Source organism: Carassius carassius, chromosome 10 (assembly GCF_963082965.1).
Source record: "Carassius carassius chromosome 10, fCarCar2.1, whole genome shotgun sequence".
Lineage (NCBI taxonomy): Eukaryota > Metazoa > Chordata > Actinopteri > Cypriniformes > Cyprinidae > Carassius > Carassius carassius.
In genome coordinates, this window is record NC_081764.1 from 11,166,313 (window position 1) to 11,185,431 (window position 19,119).

A 19,119-nucleotide genomic window follows, 5' to 3' on the forward strand; every position below is an offset into this window, starting at 1 on the left:
AAATGCAGATTAAAATTGGTGAAAATAAATAAAACAAAAGTCACAGTCAACATGAGATGGCAAATGTATACCATTTTGCTTTCATAACGAAACATTAACAAGTGAATATTAATTGGGTAAAAAAATAAAATGTAGGGAGAAACTTGGATTTGATCCATCTGGAACTGAATCTAAATCAGGATTGTGAAAAGTGGCTATTCCATTACAAAATGGAGAATGAGAAATGGCAATGGAGGACTACTACCCTTCTGAAAGTCAGGACCTACTTTTTGAGCCACTGAAAAAACGAAATAAACGGCAAGCAAGAAATGCTGTATTACCTACAGTAATGCCTAAATATTTGCCAATTGATTAAAATAAAGCATACTGAAGGTGACATAGTTGCAAAGTCCTTTCAGAGGCAGAGCAAGATATTTTATTTCAGTGTTATTTTAGTATTATTTTAATTGAGTTTTTATTCATATGTTTAGTTTTTTTATATCTATATAGCTTTATTTTTTAATTTTAGTAAATTTTACTAATACCAATAAGAGTAACATTTTAATAAAAGACTTTTTTTTTTTTTTTATTGTCATTCTGGCTTCAGTTTTCGAAAACCTGAAATGTGTATTTAGTGAAAACGCATTGTTTGACAACACTGAACCTTGTAGACTGTCAAGCAGTTTGGGATATCGGACGTGTTCGTCAGTGCCGTGGCCGAGTCTTTGATTGTCTCCTTTGCCCCAGGTGTACACTTGTCCATCTTTAGTAAGAGCTACGGAAAACTGGCTCCCACAGCACACTTTCCCGATATCCAAATCCTGTAACTTCTCCACGAGTTTTGGTGTTTTGCATCCATCACTGCCCCCACGGCCAAGTTTACCATAGTCCCCATCACCCCACGACCATACCTGACCTGTGAAGAGCATGCGAGAGCAATGATCCTCCACTCATCATCTTAAAACCACTGCTGAAAGTGCTCTTATCAGATGTCGTACCATTCTCAGTCACAGCGAGGGTCTGAGCATCTCCACTTCCACAGGCCACATCGATTACCTTAAGCCCCTTTAGAGCAGTTACCAGCAGGGGAGTGGTCTGGTCCTCACTAGAACCTTCAGAAAAAAACACACTTGTATCATTTTACGTGTCCTGAGGTAAGATTCTAAGTCTTGTTATAAACAGCAGTTGATTTATATCGGAGATCTTACCATGGCCCAGCCTGCCATAGTTTCCTCTGCCCCATGTGTACAGCTCTCCATCTGCTGTGATCGCTGCGCTGTACGTGCTGCCACATGCGATTTGAACAACTTGCTTCCCCGCCGGCCTCCCTGAGAATACTGCAATCATGGTGGGTTCCTCTAAATACCTGTAGAAGTCCAAAAAATAAACAAAATGTATTTTCTGTGATATTCATTTATTTTTCCCTTAAATATTACCACAAAGATTTTTTTTTTAGAAAGAAATTGTTTTTATTCATGTAAGGATGCATTAAATTGATCACAAGTCAGAGTAAATTAATTTAAAATGTACAAAATATTTATATTCAAAATAAATTGTAAAAAAGATTCTACTAATCTAAGAAATCTGAAAAAAGCTTTCCACTAAATAACTAGCATGAAAATGATAAGAAATCAGTATAATAAAATAACTTCTAAAGAATCAAAAATCATCTTTGATTACAGAAACAAATTACAAAAAATGATAAAAATAAATGAAAATTATTATATTATCAGGCATCTTAAATTGCAATAATAATATTTCACAATATTAGTGTTTTACTGTATTTTTTACAAATAAATGCAGCCTTGGTGAGCATTTATTTACATTTAAAAAAAAAAATTATATCTACCCCAAACTTCTGAACTGTAATGTGTATACTCTATATGGATCTGAGAGATATAATTGGATGTTTGATGACGTTGGTGTGCACTTACGTGGTGTCTCCATGTCCCAGCCTGCCTCCATCTCCACAGCCCCAGGAGAACACCTCCCCATTAACTGAAAGAGCCAAGTAGTGCTGGCCATCCGGGTGAGCTGCAAGCTTCATTATTTTCCTGGATGACAATGCGTGGACTAGCATAGGGGCCTGACAGGAAATCACAGGTTTATTAGTTTAGTGGGCAAATCCAAAGTAGAAAAAAATAAAGAAACAATTATGGGTCAGCAACAGCTATACAGACATTTACACTAATTTGTAAAGTATGGGTCAAAAAAAAAAAAAAAAAAACATTAACAAAATAAGCGACTCACTAGCGTATTGCTCTTGTAATTTTGTATGTAGACAGCACCAGTGATGGTCAGGATGAGGAAACCCTTCTCCGAGCAGACAATCTGTGTGACGCCCAGGTTTGACAGTGCCTTGCACTGAATTGGTCCATTCACATTAGCGTAAGGCTTCCATCCAAGCAGACCCCAACCAATCACCTCCTGCAGGGTACCCTGGAAGCAGGAAGACATGAAGAGATTGAGCTCTATGAAGAATGATTTTGGTTTCCTCACAGAGGGATTATAGATCATAATCACAAACAAGGATTCCCCGGAGCTTCCTAGAGAGTCATTGTGCTCTAGAGTCAAGAAGCAGCTTCAGCACAAACAACAATAAAGGGCGACTCTAGGCAACCAGGTAATTTGATTAAGATGACACAAAGCTGAACTACTGTTTCTTCCTGTATGCCAAATAAAATGTCAAGACACGGTTGAGCAGGTTTCATGCAGTACCTTGTTAGAGGTGGGTGAGCTGCACTGTGGGGGGCTGCATGGGGCTGCCAGGCGGTCCAAGTGTGCCATGATGACTACAGCTGTCTGCCGCAGATCAATGGCCAGGTCATTATCTTGAGGCAGTGTAAGGTAGCGCAGAAAACTCTCGTTTGGGCTCAGAGGGGCCGAAAGGATCTGAGAACATAAGCAGCCAGATATAAAACCTGGAAGGACAGTACAGTTCTAACAATTATCCAGGGATTCAATCTCACCTCAACCTCCTCTTCGGGAACAGGCTCCTCCTTAGTACTATGGATGTTCTGGAAGCGCTGCAGGAGGGGCAGCAAGGGGGCGCTAGTGCCTTGGGTCGAGCGCTCATTATCCATTTCTCTGGTTCCACTGTCCCAGAGCCTCAGCAGCAGCAGAACCGCAGACAGCAGCTGACTACAATACAAACACACGCAAAAGCAAGTTAGAGGATTTATGAATAATCGTCTCAGAAGAGTTGCATGCAAGGTCTAAAATTTACTCTAGGTAAGGGCCAACTGAAAGTAAATACTGGCTTTGGATTACAGCCAATGAAGTTTTTAGAAATTTTAGCAAAAGTTATTTTGGATAGTGGTCATATGTTGAACACAGCATGTTGAATACCTGAGAGTTCCCCGCTGCACTGCAAGCTCCAGCAGGATGGCCAGGGCCAAGTGCTGATCCTGCAGGGGAATGTTACTGGCCGCTTTTCCACTCGCACTTCCATGGATGTCACTGAATTAGAAAATTAGAGTAGAGTGAGATTAAATAGCTAAGAGCTTTAGAAACGCATGGATTCATGATCAGTTTGTGTTAAAAATAAAGTTGAGGTCAGAACTAATTTTTTGAAAGTTTAGTAAATTAATACTTTTATTTAGCAATGATGCTTTAAATTAATCAAAAGTTACAGTAAGTACATTTAGAATGTTAAAAATCTTTCAAAATAAATGCTTTAGTAGTTTTGAACTTTCTATTTAAAAATAAATAAATCTCTAACATTAAGAAGTAAAGCCGTTTTCAACATTGACAAAAACAAGAAATGTTTCTTGAGCACCAAATCAGCATAGAAGAATTATTTCTGAAGGATCATGTGACACTGAAGACTTCAGTAATGACTTCTGGGTTCAGCTTTGTCATCATAGAATTCTATTAATTTCTAATAATATTTTTACTGTATTTTTTATTCAAATAAATGCAATCTCGGCGAACATTTTAAAATCTTACTAAACCACATGCTTTTGAAGGATAGTCTAAGCTTTCTATTTGGAAGATAAAAAATTATTAAACAAGAATGAATATTACTACTTCTGCATTTGGGATTAGTGAAGATGATTGGTAAACCTGAGGAATTTGGTAGCCCTCTCAACCACCTCCAGCCAGACGGGCGACACTGTGCCCTCATCAAACAGGGTAGCTTCTGGGAGAGCCCGCAGAGCGTCCAGAGACTCCTGCAGTAACTCACTGCACAGGTCTGCATCATCTCCTGAGACATCACAACACACAAGTCAGTTACTTTTACAGTTTCTTTTTATCAGTATGTGTGAGCCACAGGAACATATTCCAGTTAATGAGCGTGGATATAAGACTTTGGTATGATATTCATTTTAATGCTTTAACAGCTGTCATTATCATGCAGTGCTTTAGCTACCGGACAGTATGCAGTCAAAAAAATAATTTATAACGTAAACTGCATCTTTAATATTAATAGTTAATTAATTAATAATTTAATTAAAACATTATAACATTATAAAATGATTCCATGATAAACTCCATTAAAATGTATAGTTAAGTTATACATTATACTGTTAAATATTATACTGTTAAAGGAACATTATCCGATTAGATTATACATTACATTTTGTAACAACAGAGTTAAAAAAGTCTTAAAAGCATATGACGTGACGCAGCACAGCTAGCATAATAAAACACATAATTCCAGCAGTACAAATGAATAGAGTGCACTGCCTTTTAAGTGGCTCACTGCTTTATTCTTAAATGAACTATTAACCATGATAGCATTCAGCTCCATGTATGATCTCTTATGTTGTCTCTATCCCACCAATGACAGGAAAACCAGAACACTATAAACTTTATTACAGGAAAAACATTCACTCTTCCTCCAGTCGTCATCTTTTCTCTCATATTCTCACAACTACGGCAGTTCAGCTCAAATCCATCTCTGCTGTTCAATGGAATGTGCATATGGCTCAGGTTTCAGGGCGCCTTTATTTGCTGGGCCAGAGAGGCTGTATCCACCCATTCCCTGTGGACACTGTGCTGCACCGTTTTTAACATCTAAACAGATCACAACTAGGATCTCCCACCAGTCTGTAACCTTCTTCTCAGACTCAAGGCTTCAGCTACAAGCAGAACAGAATATTCCGCTTACGTTAGCCCTCAACTCTGGGTTAAACTGCAAAGCCGACCTTTTATAGCACAACTTCCTACCTGAAGTGAAGATTAATGATCAGCCCAAAGAAAAACTTTTCAGGTTTCAGGTGCTTCACATTAAGCCCATGAATTCTAGAAGCTAAACAATTACTTGACTCAACATCTATCATTGTGCCTACATTTCCAAGAACCTGGTTCTGGAGAGATGGGTTTTGGTTATTGAAGACAATAGTCTCTCTTTGAATGTCATTTCACATGCAGATTGCTATGACATAGGAATCCTACAAAGGGATCAAGAAGTAAAATACAATGGCAAAGTGACATATTCATTAAATAGAAGGATTTCTGAACAGGTGATCTCTATATATAACCTCATATGAGTCTTAGAACAATTGGAGATTTAGATAACACAGGAAATACTTGTGAAGTAGCAGTAAATCCTCTGCTTATGTTAAACCACCCTTTCCAAGAACTTGATTTAAGAAGGATCTCACAAACATACAGATGCCATTAACATTTTTTCAACAGAAGTGCTATTGTAAACACAGCAAATTGGGGAAAGTCGTGGCCTAATGGTTAGAGAGTCGGACTCCCAATCGAAAGGTTGTGAGTTCGAGTCCCGGGCCGGCAGGAATTGTGGGTGGGGGGAGTACATGTACAGTTCTCTCTCCACCTTCAATACCACGACTTAGGGGCCCTTGAGCTAGGCATCGAACCCCCAACTGCTCCCCGGGCGCCGCAGCATAAATGGCTGCCCACTGCTCCGGGTGTGTGCTCACAGTGTGTGTGTGTGTGTTCACTGCTCTGTGTGTGTGCATTTCGGATGGGTTAAATGCAGAGCACAAATTCTGAGTATGGGTCACCATACTTGGCTGAATGTCACTTCACTTTCACATTTTGGGCAATGAATAAAGGGTAGTGTAACAAGTAACTTCCATGGCTAACCAAACCATGCTGGAAATGGCTTACCAGATCTCCAGGCTCGGCGAAGAAAGGCGAAAGCAAAGGAAAGAGCTGCTCTTGATCCCACCCTAGCCAAACCCTCCACTCCTTTACTGACTGGCCGAGCACTGAGGAAACAGACAAAAACATTCCGGCCCATTGTTTTCACTGCTTCTATATTAAGCAGTTTTAAATGTAATCCAATTTCAGTCAAAGCTCTGTTCCGCTTACCTTTTGTTATCGACGGCAGAGAGCGGAGGGCTGGGGGGACTCTTCCAGCGCACTTTGTACTTTTCCTCCATCATGCTGTGGGTGAGTGAGATGAGGTAGCGCTCCAGGATCACCAGTCTCTGGTTCAGACGCAGTGTGGAGAGGGTGCTCTTAGCCGTCTGTGAAGACAGCTTCTGTTGGTCATCTACCAGCGCCATCAGACAGTCCTTCAGCTCTCCAGTTTCTGCACAAACAATAATAAAAAAATAAAAATTTAAATAAATGTATATACTCACACAACTTCATATTTTATGTTAGATGTTAGATTTTAACTGTACAAAACAGCTTGTCTTTTCTGCTTGAGACCGCAAACTGGTGTTTCTTACCATATTATTTTAATATATTGTCTTAATTATAAACACACAGGGCTGTAGCACAAACTATTTTACCATTAATTGCACTCTGTTTTTCTTGTTATTTTTTTCCCACAGCGGCTAATGAAGCAGACATTCACAGAAAACAGCTACATCAAAAAATAAGGTGGATAAAATTATTTCAACTGTTACATTTTTATTTTTACATTTTAAACTAATATATATATATATATATATATATATATATATATATATATTAGTTTAAAATGTAAAAATAAAAATATATTTTATATATATATAAATAAATAAATAAACAGAACAGATTATATGGTTAATATAATATACAGCATATAAAGTGTTCACATTTATATTATACTATACTATATTATATTAAAAAAATATTTGATATGTTATAAAACATTTAACATATCATAACAGTATATAAGCGACCTGCTCAAGAGGGCTTGTAACTTTTGCTACTTCAATCCCTGACTATACAAAGGTTATAAATGGTCTCTGTGTGATTAAATGGCATAATGCACTAACATTTCATCAAGTTTTTGATATTATGATAGGACTAATTATATCTCGGTGTTGCACCAATTAACTAAGAAATATTGTTTGCTTGTGTGAAATACAATCTCAAGTTGCAAAGTACATGAATGCAATTCTATATGGAATTGAATCTAGTAATAATGATGCTGTATAACAATGTTGGCTGCAATTTGAGTCCTTGAAGTGCATTCCAGTCTAAAGCCTTCATTATGCTTGCCTGGCACCATTGGACTGTTGTTATGGATATGCATGCATTCATCTCTTCACAGCCTCTGGATAAAAGCCTCATATAGGCAGAGAGGGGGAATTAAAATAGCCTAACTGAAATACACTTAAGCCTTATGTAAGCCAAGCTGCCTAGCTCTCACAGGCCCTGAAGCAGGGCAGTCTGCACAGCAGCTAGTGCATGGCACTCGAGAAAAAGAAACGGTTGGAGTATGCCACACAAAAGATAAGAAAAGGAAAGTCTTTCTTTTACACTTAACAGAAGCTACAAAGCATCTGTTCATTTCCTGAAATTCAATATTATGCTTCTAGTATAGAAGTTGGTGCTGTTATCAGAAACTGTCCTCTGTTTCACCACCACTTTTATTGCTAGAACAATGGCGAGATGACAGGAAATGATAGGGCTCTTCTACTGCTCTCTTCCAGGGACCAGATGATCCAGGTCAAAACTCACTAACATTCACAGGCTCTTTTACAAAAGAAAACATGGGTAAAAAAACATATTTTACTTCCATATATTTGACTATCAATCTGAATAAGTATAAGAATTAAAAAAAAAGTACGAATTAAATAGCAATCTGATATGGAGTTATATTACATGAAGTATAGATTTTAAACTGAACAAAAAAAAGAAAGTCTGTTCATTCAGTTTCTCTAAGTGAGAGAAACAAGCTTTCATTCAGAAAGGACATATTGATCAATTGTAAAGACAACTGAAAAATGGTAGCAACTTGGGTTTCAACATGTATAATAATTACAAGAAAGATTTAGATTCAGCTTTGCCATCACAGAAATAAATTAGTAGTAGTAGTAGTAGTATGTAAAGAAAAGTGTTATAAAATACTTTTTCCCCAAAACAAAAAGTCTTACTGATCACAAACATTTGAAGGGTAGGGTATCTTGGAGCACTATGCAAAAAATCCATGTACATAATTTCAAACCTTTTCGCTTAGTGTTTACTGCACTAAATGTAGATTGGACATGCCCCTTCACTGCATTAACAAAATTGTATAGAAAACACTGCTATGGACATAGTATCTTGCAATCCTTCCGAGTTAGTGCATTGGACTGCACCCACTTTACTATCATGGGGGCCTACGTGGCTTTCCATCAACATGTTCTTATCACCACCCACCAGAAAGCTGCTCCACCTAGACCTGTCTGTAAACACACAGGGCCTACAACCACACATAGGGTAAAAATAACTCCACAGACAGTATGTACAGTCACCCGAGCCCCAAACCAGAACAGGGTATCTGCACATTTTTGATCAACAAATTTAATGACTTTTAAGACCTTTTTAAGACCTTCAAGAATAAAAATTAAGACCGTTATCCCGGCAAAATAAATAAAAATTATATTATATTATATTATATTTCGGTACGGTGCACGTGTGTACCGAATGACGGAATGCAATATTTTGTGCGCGGAACATAAGTACATTTTCGTGTGTCTAAACGAACATATTAAGTGGCAGAAGTCTCCGCATTCAGCGCAAATCCCGCCCTGCAGCTGATTCTAAGGCCGGCGACACACTGGATGCGTGGCGCAAGCGTCTCAGCTGCGTGGCGTGTCCGTTTGTAATTCGGCTCCCATGTTAACAGGTTAGAGCTTGCAGACTGCCTGCATCCGCGCGGAAAACGTGTGCATGCTAGAAATAGAACCGACGCCTATTTTTCACGCGACACGCAAGCATGTTGGAAGTGTTTCCAGGCAAAATAGAATAGGAAAATATGTTTATATGTCATTTTGACTTTAAAACCGAGGTACGTACCGAACCGTGATTTTTGCCTACCGTTACACCCCTAATATATATATATATATATATATATATATATATATATATATATATATATATTTACTATTTACTATTACTATTTTTAATGTTTTTGAAAGAAGTTTCTTCTGCTCATCAAGCCTGCATTTATTTGATCAAAAATACAGAAACGTAATATTGTGATATATTATTGCAATTTAAAATAATTGTTTTTAAATTTATCATACTTTAAATTATCATTTATTTCTGTGATGCAAAGCTGAATTTTCAGCATCATTACTCCAGCCTTCAGTGTCACATGTAACATCCAGTCTATCACATGATCATTTAGAAATCATTCTAATATTCTGATTTATTGTGAGTGTTGGAAACAGTGCTGCTGTCTAATATATTTGATGAATAAAAGGTTAAAAAGAACTGCATTTATTAAAAAAAAAAAAAAAAATTCTAATATATATTCTAATAATATATTTTCTTTACTGTCACTTTTTATCAATTTAACACATCCTTGCTGAATAAAAGTATTGATTTTATAAAAAAAAAGAAAAAGAAAGAAAAAAAAAAATTACTGACCCCAAATTACTGACCAGTAGTGTATATTGTTATTACAAAATATTTATATTTTAAAAACATAGCTTCTTTTTTTTTGTAATGAGGCGCCGGCAAGATCACTTGCATTGCATGTGAACTGGAGGGTGCCGAAACTCAGCTTGTGCCTCACAGATTTGAGAAATATAGGCTATATATTGCAGAAAGCTGGAAATGACTATTTTAAAATAAAATATTCAAACCAAAATAAGTAGGCTACTCTCCGATTATGTAATCCATATGAAATATGCATTTCTCTCTGGCATCCATGGCGAGTAAGCATAGTCAACTTCATCTTTGCAGCGACACAGAAAACACTAGTTTATTACTAAACAGTTAAATTTATCGAACCAGCAGGCCATTCTGGGTTGAGTGAGTGACCCCACGGAATGAGTGAGCTGAGCGGAATATTCAGAAATGCGCTCTCCGCTCATGAGCTCTGATCGGAACAAACCCGAAACTCTGCTGAACTTCAAACATCAAAATAGACATAGCCAGACTAGACTACTTTAGTACAAATTATGAGCTTATTGACGATTTTGTATAATTCTAAACAAAATTAGAATATAGTTTTTTTCCCTAGTTCCTATGTCTATGGCCCAATGACGCTACAATGAGCATTTTTTACTGCTTTTAAAAAATGCGGGTCAGGAAGCGGGTGGGGTACAATATTTTATTTTTATTTTTCCGTGGTCCGAGTTGCAGGCGGGTCAGTTGAAAATGTCTATCGTGTGCGGGTTATTAATACATTGACCCGCGCATCACTGGTGCTCACGTCTTCGTTGGAGTGATGTCGGCTAACCGTGTGCAAAGCCCACAGCATTTCGGCCTTCAGTGTAGTGGTTGGGGAGAATGTACCGAAGGCATTACTTGTACTGGGACCCGAAGACGCCAACGCGGGTGTAACGTTAGCCTTTGAAGTAGATACCGATGCTGCAAACATCTGAATGGGGACAGTTGTTGCCTGACTGTCGGCATAGCGCTTGTGCTACTCCCCTTTCATATGTGCGTCAAGTAGGGCTGTCGCGGTTAAGAAATTTCCCCTGCGGTTATTATGGGTGGCTCAATAGCGCGATATGCGGTATTACCGCCGTTTTTTTTTTTTACATACCTAATTTATCCTGATTTTGCTGCATACAAAGCTCTATCGTTGAGTTATGTAGCATATATTGTTGCTTTTTTTAACTGACAGAGAGACACGTTTTAAAACATTTGTTTATTGTTAAATGCCAAACAGCAACAAGAACATGCGTTTTCCAATACGTTTTTTTTTTAAAGAAATCAAAGAGTTCTAACATGTATTACACGTTATTGCACGCGACTTTGGACAGCAGCGGAAATCTAGACTGATTATTGCGTCACCTCTGGCCCACCAGGACAGTGGATTCGCGCTGGAGTCGATGCACTCCTCAAGCAGTTAGCATGTGAGCTCGTTATCTGCTCACGCTCTCTTGGGTATGGGCACTGACGCTGAGGTTGTCCGTGACTTCAGCAGGTATGCCTGTTACTTTCACAGCTGTATTTTACAGATTTCGCAAAGGCTTCAGCTACTCCTAACTGTTGGCCGGTCTCAGCTGTTCTTTTTGATGTTGCTCCGCGATCTGATGCTTGAGGGGGCAGCTGCGCTGGATGACAGGGGACACTCTAAAACGCTTAACATGGCTTAATGTACTAAGACAGTGATAGTAACAGACCAAACTCACTAAAAATCATACTAATAAAGTATACTATCTATAAAAAAAATCAGATGAGCCCAAAGTATAAATGCAACTCGTTTAATAACACGTTAAGCCTTTTCCTCCCATAGACAACCGTTATAAGTAAACGCTTAATGTGGCTTAATGTACTAAGACAGTGATTTTTAAAAACCAAACTCACTAAACATTATACTAATAAAGTAGTATACGATGTACAAAAAACAAAACAAAAAAACAGATGATCCCTGAATATGAATGCAAGTCGTTTAATAACACGTTAAGCCTTATGATGGTTTTCTATGAGAGGAAAAGGCTTAACGTGTTATTAAATGCGTTGAATTCATATTCAGGGATCATCTGATTTTTTGTAGATAATATACTTTATTAATATGATGTTTAGTAAGTTTGGTCTGTTAATATCACTGTATTGTATTAAACTACGTTAAGCATTTTAGAATGTCCCGATGACCTCAAATTAGATGTATTGCCGCGTCACAGGAACCTTTTTTGCAGCACATTTTGCATATCGGCTCATTTATATTCGCTGGCTCGTCCTTTTCATTGGGTTGAAAGCCAAAATGTTCCCAAACTGGCGACGTGACATTAGGTTTTGGGACGAGATCGAGCGTCTCCCATCGTTTCAGCCGGCCTATTCAAAACAAACAAAGCACCATAAAGCTACAACGCGACAGCCCTAGCGTCAAGGGCTTTGCAGCTCATTGTTCCCAATTGTATGGTCTTTTTGCAAAGTCTGCACCGCACTTCGTATTCCGTCGTTTTTGTAACCTGCTATATTTCTCATCATCGAGCCAGTTATCATTAAACCTGCACTTTCCCCTCTTGGCTCGCGTCTGCCACTCTAAATGAAACACTTCTTCGTCTGTTTCTATGACAGGCCTACTGGGAAAACACTGGGGAAACTCGGGCAATGGAAACTGCTCAAAGGTTTGCTTGCACTTAGATGTCATTTGCTGAGGAGGGAGAGGAGCATGTGAAGATGGGGATGTTGCATATGTTTGGATGTAGGACGTCCCATGCTGAAGTTTAATCATAATTCCTTACCTTTATATAGTGCTTTTCTGGGCACTCAACGCACTTTTACATAGATGGAGATGACCTCCTCGACCACCACCAGTGGTTTCGAGGAGATTACATTTAATATTTAAAGTTATTAAAATTAGGGGACATGCTTCTATGCATCGGTTTTTGATTGGATTTTGAGATGTAAGTGTTGAACTCATACATGGAGGCAGAATATCGTGAGCTTGCAGAAGAGGGTTTAAGCAGACTAAGGGGTTGTTCACACATAACAAGTTTTTTAATTTCACTTTGCTACTTTTTCTACACAAACACACGCTAGACTGACATGTTTGGTTGTTGCGCTCACATCTTTTGTCTTTGTCATGTGCATGACAACAATCTAGGTCCAAAAAAAAGCTCACATTAAGACCTATAACAAATATTTAGAAATTCCAAGCCCTTGACACCATGCATGAGCAATAGTAACAGTGATGCTTGCTTTAGCATTAACATCTATTGCTGAATCAAAGAACTCAAAATAATAGGCACAATCCAGACTGTAAAACTGAATGCAATGAATTCTACATACAATAGATTATGCATCTATTCCATATTATATGCTTGGGATGGACTGTGTACTTGCTACTACATCCATGAAACTAATGATCGAGGCATGATGGGACTGAATTCTAGAAACTACTGAATTCTAACAGTAACAATTATACACAGACTGTATGTAAAATGGGTCTAATTTTTAATTTTCCGATTGATTATAGAAGTATTTTTCTCCAATACTGCACATATACACCTAAAAACGGGACATGTTGCTCTGTTTTTTTAAACAGCTAGATGGCAAGCAACTGATTAAAATCTCGAGATGTTGAAATGCATTTCAAAAAGTATTTTTAGATGTTTTCGTGCACGTGGGAAATCCTATGCAGATTAAGCCGATGACGTGTGAGTGGGATGAGCATGCAAGATGACAGTCAGTGCATGCAGTAAACAGCATGTTGAGTTCAGCACTCTCTGTTTGAACCCAGAGCGTGTCATTAGGCATCACCACCCACCTGGCTGCCTCCCCCAGTCCCACATCTCAATGATGGAGTGATGGAAAGGTGAAGCCGCCGCCTCCTCCTCTTCCTTCTTTTCCTTATCGTTTGTATCATCTTTCTTTTGGGTGCAATCAGCACAGTCCTCTGTGAAGTGGAGATATTTTAGACATTCAGAAAACTAAAAATCAACATGAAAAGAATCCAACTTCACAAATATCTAGAAATCCAGTAGGAATTAATGGTAACGTGGTTTTTTACCTGGACTGGCAGACTCTTCTCGGTCAAAGACAATCTCTCCATCCTTCACCATCTCGTTCCACATCTCATTCAGTCCTTCAGGAGAGAAGGCTCGCTGTACCAGAGAGCATAGCTGTATAATCTTTCACAATTAATTATAAACCTAAAGTTTAACTAAAATATATATATATATATATATATATATATATATATATATATATATATATATATATATATATATATATATATATACATATTTATAGACACACACTACATGTCTCATATAAAAAAAACAAAAAAAAAACAAAAGCAGATATCTTTTGGTGACTGACCATTAGCATCTCTAACATTTCTATTTCTGCCAACTAGTCAGCACATTAAAATGCCACCCTGAGGACTTACTGAAATTCAGTGCCCAGACTCATGTTTCAAATGTTAAAAATTATTTTAGACACCAGACTTCAAACAGCAAAAAGCAGTAAGACTTTCACAACCAACGGGTTGAGCGAGGCTAATAACAACTACAGCACCTCGGGCAATATTCCAGACCAATGTCACAGAGACCCAAACACACGGATACACACAAACAGCATTTTGAGGTGTTGATTTCTTCACTTCCAGGAATCAGTATTAAATTCATCCACGGAAACGGAATCTGTTGAACAATTATTCAAAGCACAGGCATGTTCCCTTCAAAACAAGGGGATGTTTCTGCAAACAAGATGTCAATAGTTATATAGTGGTAAAAGGAATATAATGGAAACCATAATTAACAGAGAATTGGGCAGTATGGAGAGAAATAAATTAGCTGTGTAATCACTTAAATATAGCAATGTACCAACTGAGAGGACTTAAAAATGTGTCCCAGCACTACTTACTGAAATTATAAATATACATATATTATGCATGTATGCACACAGTGTTCTTTTATAAACAAACAGCAACTGATCAGGTGTTTTCAGGGTCTCAGAAATGCTTAGTTGGAAGTCAATTCTGCTCCTAAAGAACTCCATCCATGCAAACACTGTGATTTAGGGCACTTATAATGTGCATTGTGGGAATGCAACCTGCACCAACCATCATCCCAGATTTGTAATGAGGAACACTTACAAACCGGATGTTGTTGACAAAAAAAAAGATTTAAAGCACTGGTTTTGTAATAAAAGCTTGATGGTAATGTTTCAAAATGAAGAAATGAAGACAGAACTAAACATTAGTATTGTACTGGAACAGTTGTATGGTTTAAATAAAATTATCATCATCAAAATAATACCATTAATTTATATATTCTAGACATTGAATCACTAAATCTTTAGTCAAATTGTGCAGTGCTAAAAAACAAGTGCAGCTTAATGTGTGTGTGTGTGTGTGTGTGTGTGTGTGTGTGTGTGTGTATCTGAAGAATCACAATTTGATTTCACTGATCCATATGACCATACTAAAAAGAGGCAGCCAAACTTTCAAAACAAAACTGACAAGCAAACACATCTTGCTTAAAGCATTTCAGCCCTTGTTTTGTTAAATAAGTAACTAATCTTTATACTTCTCACAAAAAAGGGACCCAGGCAACTTCTGGCAACCTCATAATAATCATAAAATCAGGCCGCATGAGAAGTTTTCCTGTGAACACCAACAGGCCAGAAAACTAAGAATAAAGAGACTTCAGTTTGCTTTAGGAGCTCTGACAGTAAGGCACATTGACTGAAATGCTGTTACCCCACTGCTAAGGGAACGCTGTTTAAAAATGCACACAATGCAAGCTTTTCAACAGTTTAAGGCCTTAAGCGATACTTTTAATATGATACTGACCAGGAGAAAATTATCTATCTATCTATCTATAGCCACTCAGCATCAATGATCACCAAGAAACAAGATTCAAAAGATTTCAAGTGTCAAAAAAACTATTCCTGTTTCTGCTGAAGCTTAAAATGTTAGTTCACCCAAGTAGCAAATTTATGCCATTAATAACTTACCCTCATGTTGTTGCAAACCCGTAAGACCTTTTATCTTTGGAACACAGTTTAAGATATTTTAGATTTAGTCCGAGAGCTCTCAGTCCCTCCATTGAAGCTGTGTGTACGGTATACTGTCCATGTCCAGAAAGGTAAAAAAAACATCATCAAAGTAGTCCTTGTGACATCAGAGGGTCAGTTAGAATTTTTTGAAGCATTGAAAATACATTTTGGTCCAAAAATAGCAAAAACTATGACTTTATTCAACATTGTCTTCTTTTCCCTGTCTGTTGTGAGAGAGAGTTCAAAACAAAGCAGTTTGTGATATCCTGTTCAAGAAACGAATCATTCGATGTAACCGGATCTTTTAAAACCAGTTCACCAAATCGAACTGAATCGTTTTGAACTGTTCGCGTCTCCAATACGCATTAATCCACAAATGACTTAAGCTGTTAACTTTTTTAATGTGGCTGACACTCCCTCTGAGTTCAAACAAACCAATATCACGGAGTAATTCATTTCCTCAAACAGTACACTGACTGAACTGCTGTGAAGAGAGAACTGAAGATGAACGCCGAGCCAGATAACGAACAACAGACTGACTCGTTCACGAGTCAAGAACAGTTTCTGTCAGACGCGTCCGATTCGTGAACCGAGGAGCTGATGATAACTGCGCATGTGTGATTCAGCGTGAAGCAAACTGACACACAGAGCGTCAGAACCGAACTGATTCTTTTGATGATTGATTCTGAACTGATTCTGTGCTAGTGTTATGAGCGCGGGTAAACCGAAGGCTTGAATCAAGGGCAATCATCGCCAATGACGCCATAACGTTGAGCGCAAAAGAACTGTGAAACGTTTTTTTCAACTGGTTTATTGAATTGAACTGTCCGAAAGAACTACTGGTGATCCGAAAACCGATGCAACCGGTTCTTGACTCGTGAACGAGTCAGACTATGGGCTAGGTGCACAAGATGGCGCCGCGAGTGTGTGCATACTTTCTTCCGGTCTTGCGACGCTCGCATTGACTGCAAGGGAAACTTACATACGAAACGTGGCTAGATGTATATAATTAATGTTTTTCCAATTTAACAGCGGATAGTGGTATATAAAAAACATGGGGAAACATCCTCCCTACATTTTGCGTACCTCTGTGTGGAAATTCATCAAGATACAACTCGGAGATTGCTTTATTCTTCTGTTGATTATGCGATCAGCATCAGGTCAGGTCCACGGGGATTTCTTCTTTCAAACACAAACCACTTTTCATTTTCGAAAGAGCTGGTTTTGTTCTGACTGTTATGTAAGATCAAGGTTTCTGACTGTTAAACAAGACGCATAGAGATTTCTGATAAAGCATGTTTTATTAACTTTATTTGTTAACGATTTATAACTAACTGTACAATTAAACGTAATATAATTATGGTAGGTTTGCATTAAATAAAAGATCACTGTTTGCATTCGTGTGTATTTTTATCTACGTTTATTTGTTTTGTGAAAGATCTGCAGCATAAATCATTATCGGTCTATGAGCAGCCATGTATATTGTTATTCTTTTGCATTAATTATCAGATTAAACGCATATTAAAATTAGTAATGTATTTTTTACTGTGTAAATAAAATATGTAGTGAAAATAACGATGAAACAGAATGATGTATGTGTACAATTGAGAAACGGATACTTCTGAAGATACATTGCAGCCCATGTATCAGGAGATAAATATTTCATTAAAAAAAATAATGCAAACATTTTCAAGAAATAAGTAATTTGTACATTTACATATTTGGTAAGATAAAAATACATTTTGTAGCTGTGTATACACACCATGAGTTCAACTTTCATCTCGTGAACAGTAGTGAACATTAGTGTATTTAATTCATTCACCAGACCCAGACATACACAAATTTCAAATCCACTGGCTCAGTTAACATTTATAGTATAGTAATAATAGCAGTGTATATCTTATTTGCATTTGAAGTGATATTATAAATCCTGTAAACATATAGAAAGTAATATTTGGACTTCTCCGTTTCTCTGCACTGAGGTTTAGCACAACCGGAAATATCTACGCACACACTCGCAAGACCGGAAATCCAAGATGGCGGAGATATGCAACTAGCCCATTGTTCGTTATCTGGCTCGGCTCGGTGTTCATCTTCAGTTCTCTCTTCACAGCAGTTCAGTCAGTGTACTGTTTGAGTAAATGAATTACTCCGGGATATTGGTTTGTTTGAACTCGGAGGGAGTGTCAGCCACATTAAAAAAGTTAACAGCTTAAGTCATTTGTGGATTAATGCGTATTGGAGACGCGAACCGTTTAAAATGATTCAGTTCGATTTGGTGAACTAGTTCAAAAAAATCCGGTTACATCGAATGATTCGTTCGCGAACCGGATATCACAAACTGCTTTGTTTTGAACTCTCTCTCACAACAGACACAGAAGAGAAGACAATGCTGAATAAAGTCGTAGTTTTTGCTATTTTTGGACCAAAATGTATTTTCAATGCTTCAAAAATTCTAACTGACCCTCTTATGTCACATGGACTACTTTGATGATGTTTTTCTTACCTTTCTGGACATGGACAGTATACCGTACACACAGCTTCAATGAAGGGACTGAGTGCTCTCGGACTAAATCTAAAATATCTTAAACTGTGTTCCCAAGATAAACGGAGGTCTTAAGGGTTTGGAACAACATGAGGGTAAGTTATTAATGACATAATTTTGCTATTTGGGTGAACAAACGCTTTAAGTACCACGCTGCTTTTGTCATTGGACACAGCTATATAGATGAAAATATTGACCAACACTGCAACAAAATAGCTTTCGGATATGGACTATATTTAGCATCAAAGACTTATTTACATTTGGACTGATGACCAAATTCATTCCAAAATTTACCTGCAAGTCTATCTTCAGCCATTTGTCATGGAAGCGCAGCTGGGCATCAAGGGAAAAAGATGAAGACGGCATCCTTCCCTCGGCTGTCCAGGCTGCAGATGCAGCCTTCCCTAAAGAGACACATTCACGGATCAAACAGGAAGTTAACACCGTGAAGCTCTGAGCAGCAAAACACATCACATCATGCTATCTGCACCTCATTAAAACATCTATTCCCCCCATTTTCTTCATTCCACATTCAGTATAATACTTAGTGTTTAAAATGTATCTTAACAAACATCTAATGCACTTCAAAAACAATAAATTAGGTCCAGAAATTAAAGGGAGAGGGATGAATTTCAAGATTTTTTTTATTGTTTTCTATTAAATACATTTCTGTACCAAACCTTTTCAAGTCATATGATTATATTTGAGTGAGAAAAACACTGCAATTTAAGTATTTATTAGATTCAAGGAAGAAAACCTCTGCAATTAAAGTATTTATTCATTGATAA

At 37.6% G+C, this 19,119-nt stretch overlaps 1 protein-coding gene across 2 annotated transcripts in view; it reads right to left on the minus strand.

Moving 5' to 3' along the window:
• Nucleotides 1-19,119, minus strand: part of LOC132151776 (E3 ubiquitin-protein ligase HERC2-like) — a 54,119-nt gene that overhangs the window by 34,088 nt on the left and 912 nt on the right. For both annotated transcript variants that reach the window (XM_059560135.1, XM_059560134.1), the window contains exons 2-15: nt 18,626-18,735; nt 13,793-13,886; nt 13,550-13,678; nt 6,268-6,490; nt 6,064-6,164; nt 4,045-4,186; nt 3,328-3,438; nt 2,949-3,120; nt 2,698-2,871; nt 2,230-2,418; nt 1,914-2,065; nt 1,188-1,345; nt 978-1,091; nt 644-895 (exon numbers count right to left, since the gene is read on the minus strand). In XM_059560135.1, coding sequence (XP_059416118.1) covers nt 644-895; nt 978-1,091; nt 1,188-1,345; nt 1,914-2,065; nt 2,230-2,418; nt 2,698-2,871; nt 2,949-3,120; nt 3,328-3,438; nt 4,045-4,186; nt 6,064-6,164; nt 6,268-6,490; nt 13,550-13,678; nt 13,793-13,886; nt 18,626-18,697 — 2,083 coding nt within the window. In that variant the 5' untranslated portion in view covers nt 18,698-18,735. The remainder of the gene's footprint in view (nt 1-643; nt 896-977; nt 1,092-1,187; nt 1,346-1,913; nt 2,066-2,229; nt 2,419-2,697; nt 2,872-2,948; nt 3,121-3,327; nt 3,439-4,044; nt 4,187-6,063; nt 6,165-6,267; nt 6,491-13,549; nt 13,679-13,792; nt 13,887-18,625; nt 18,736-19,119) is intronic.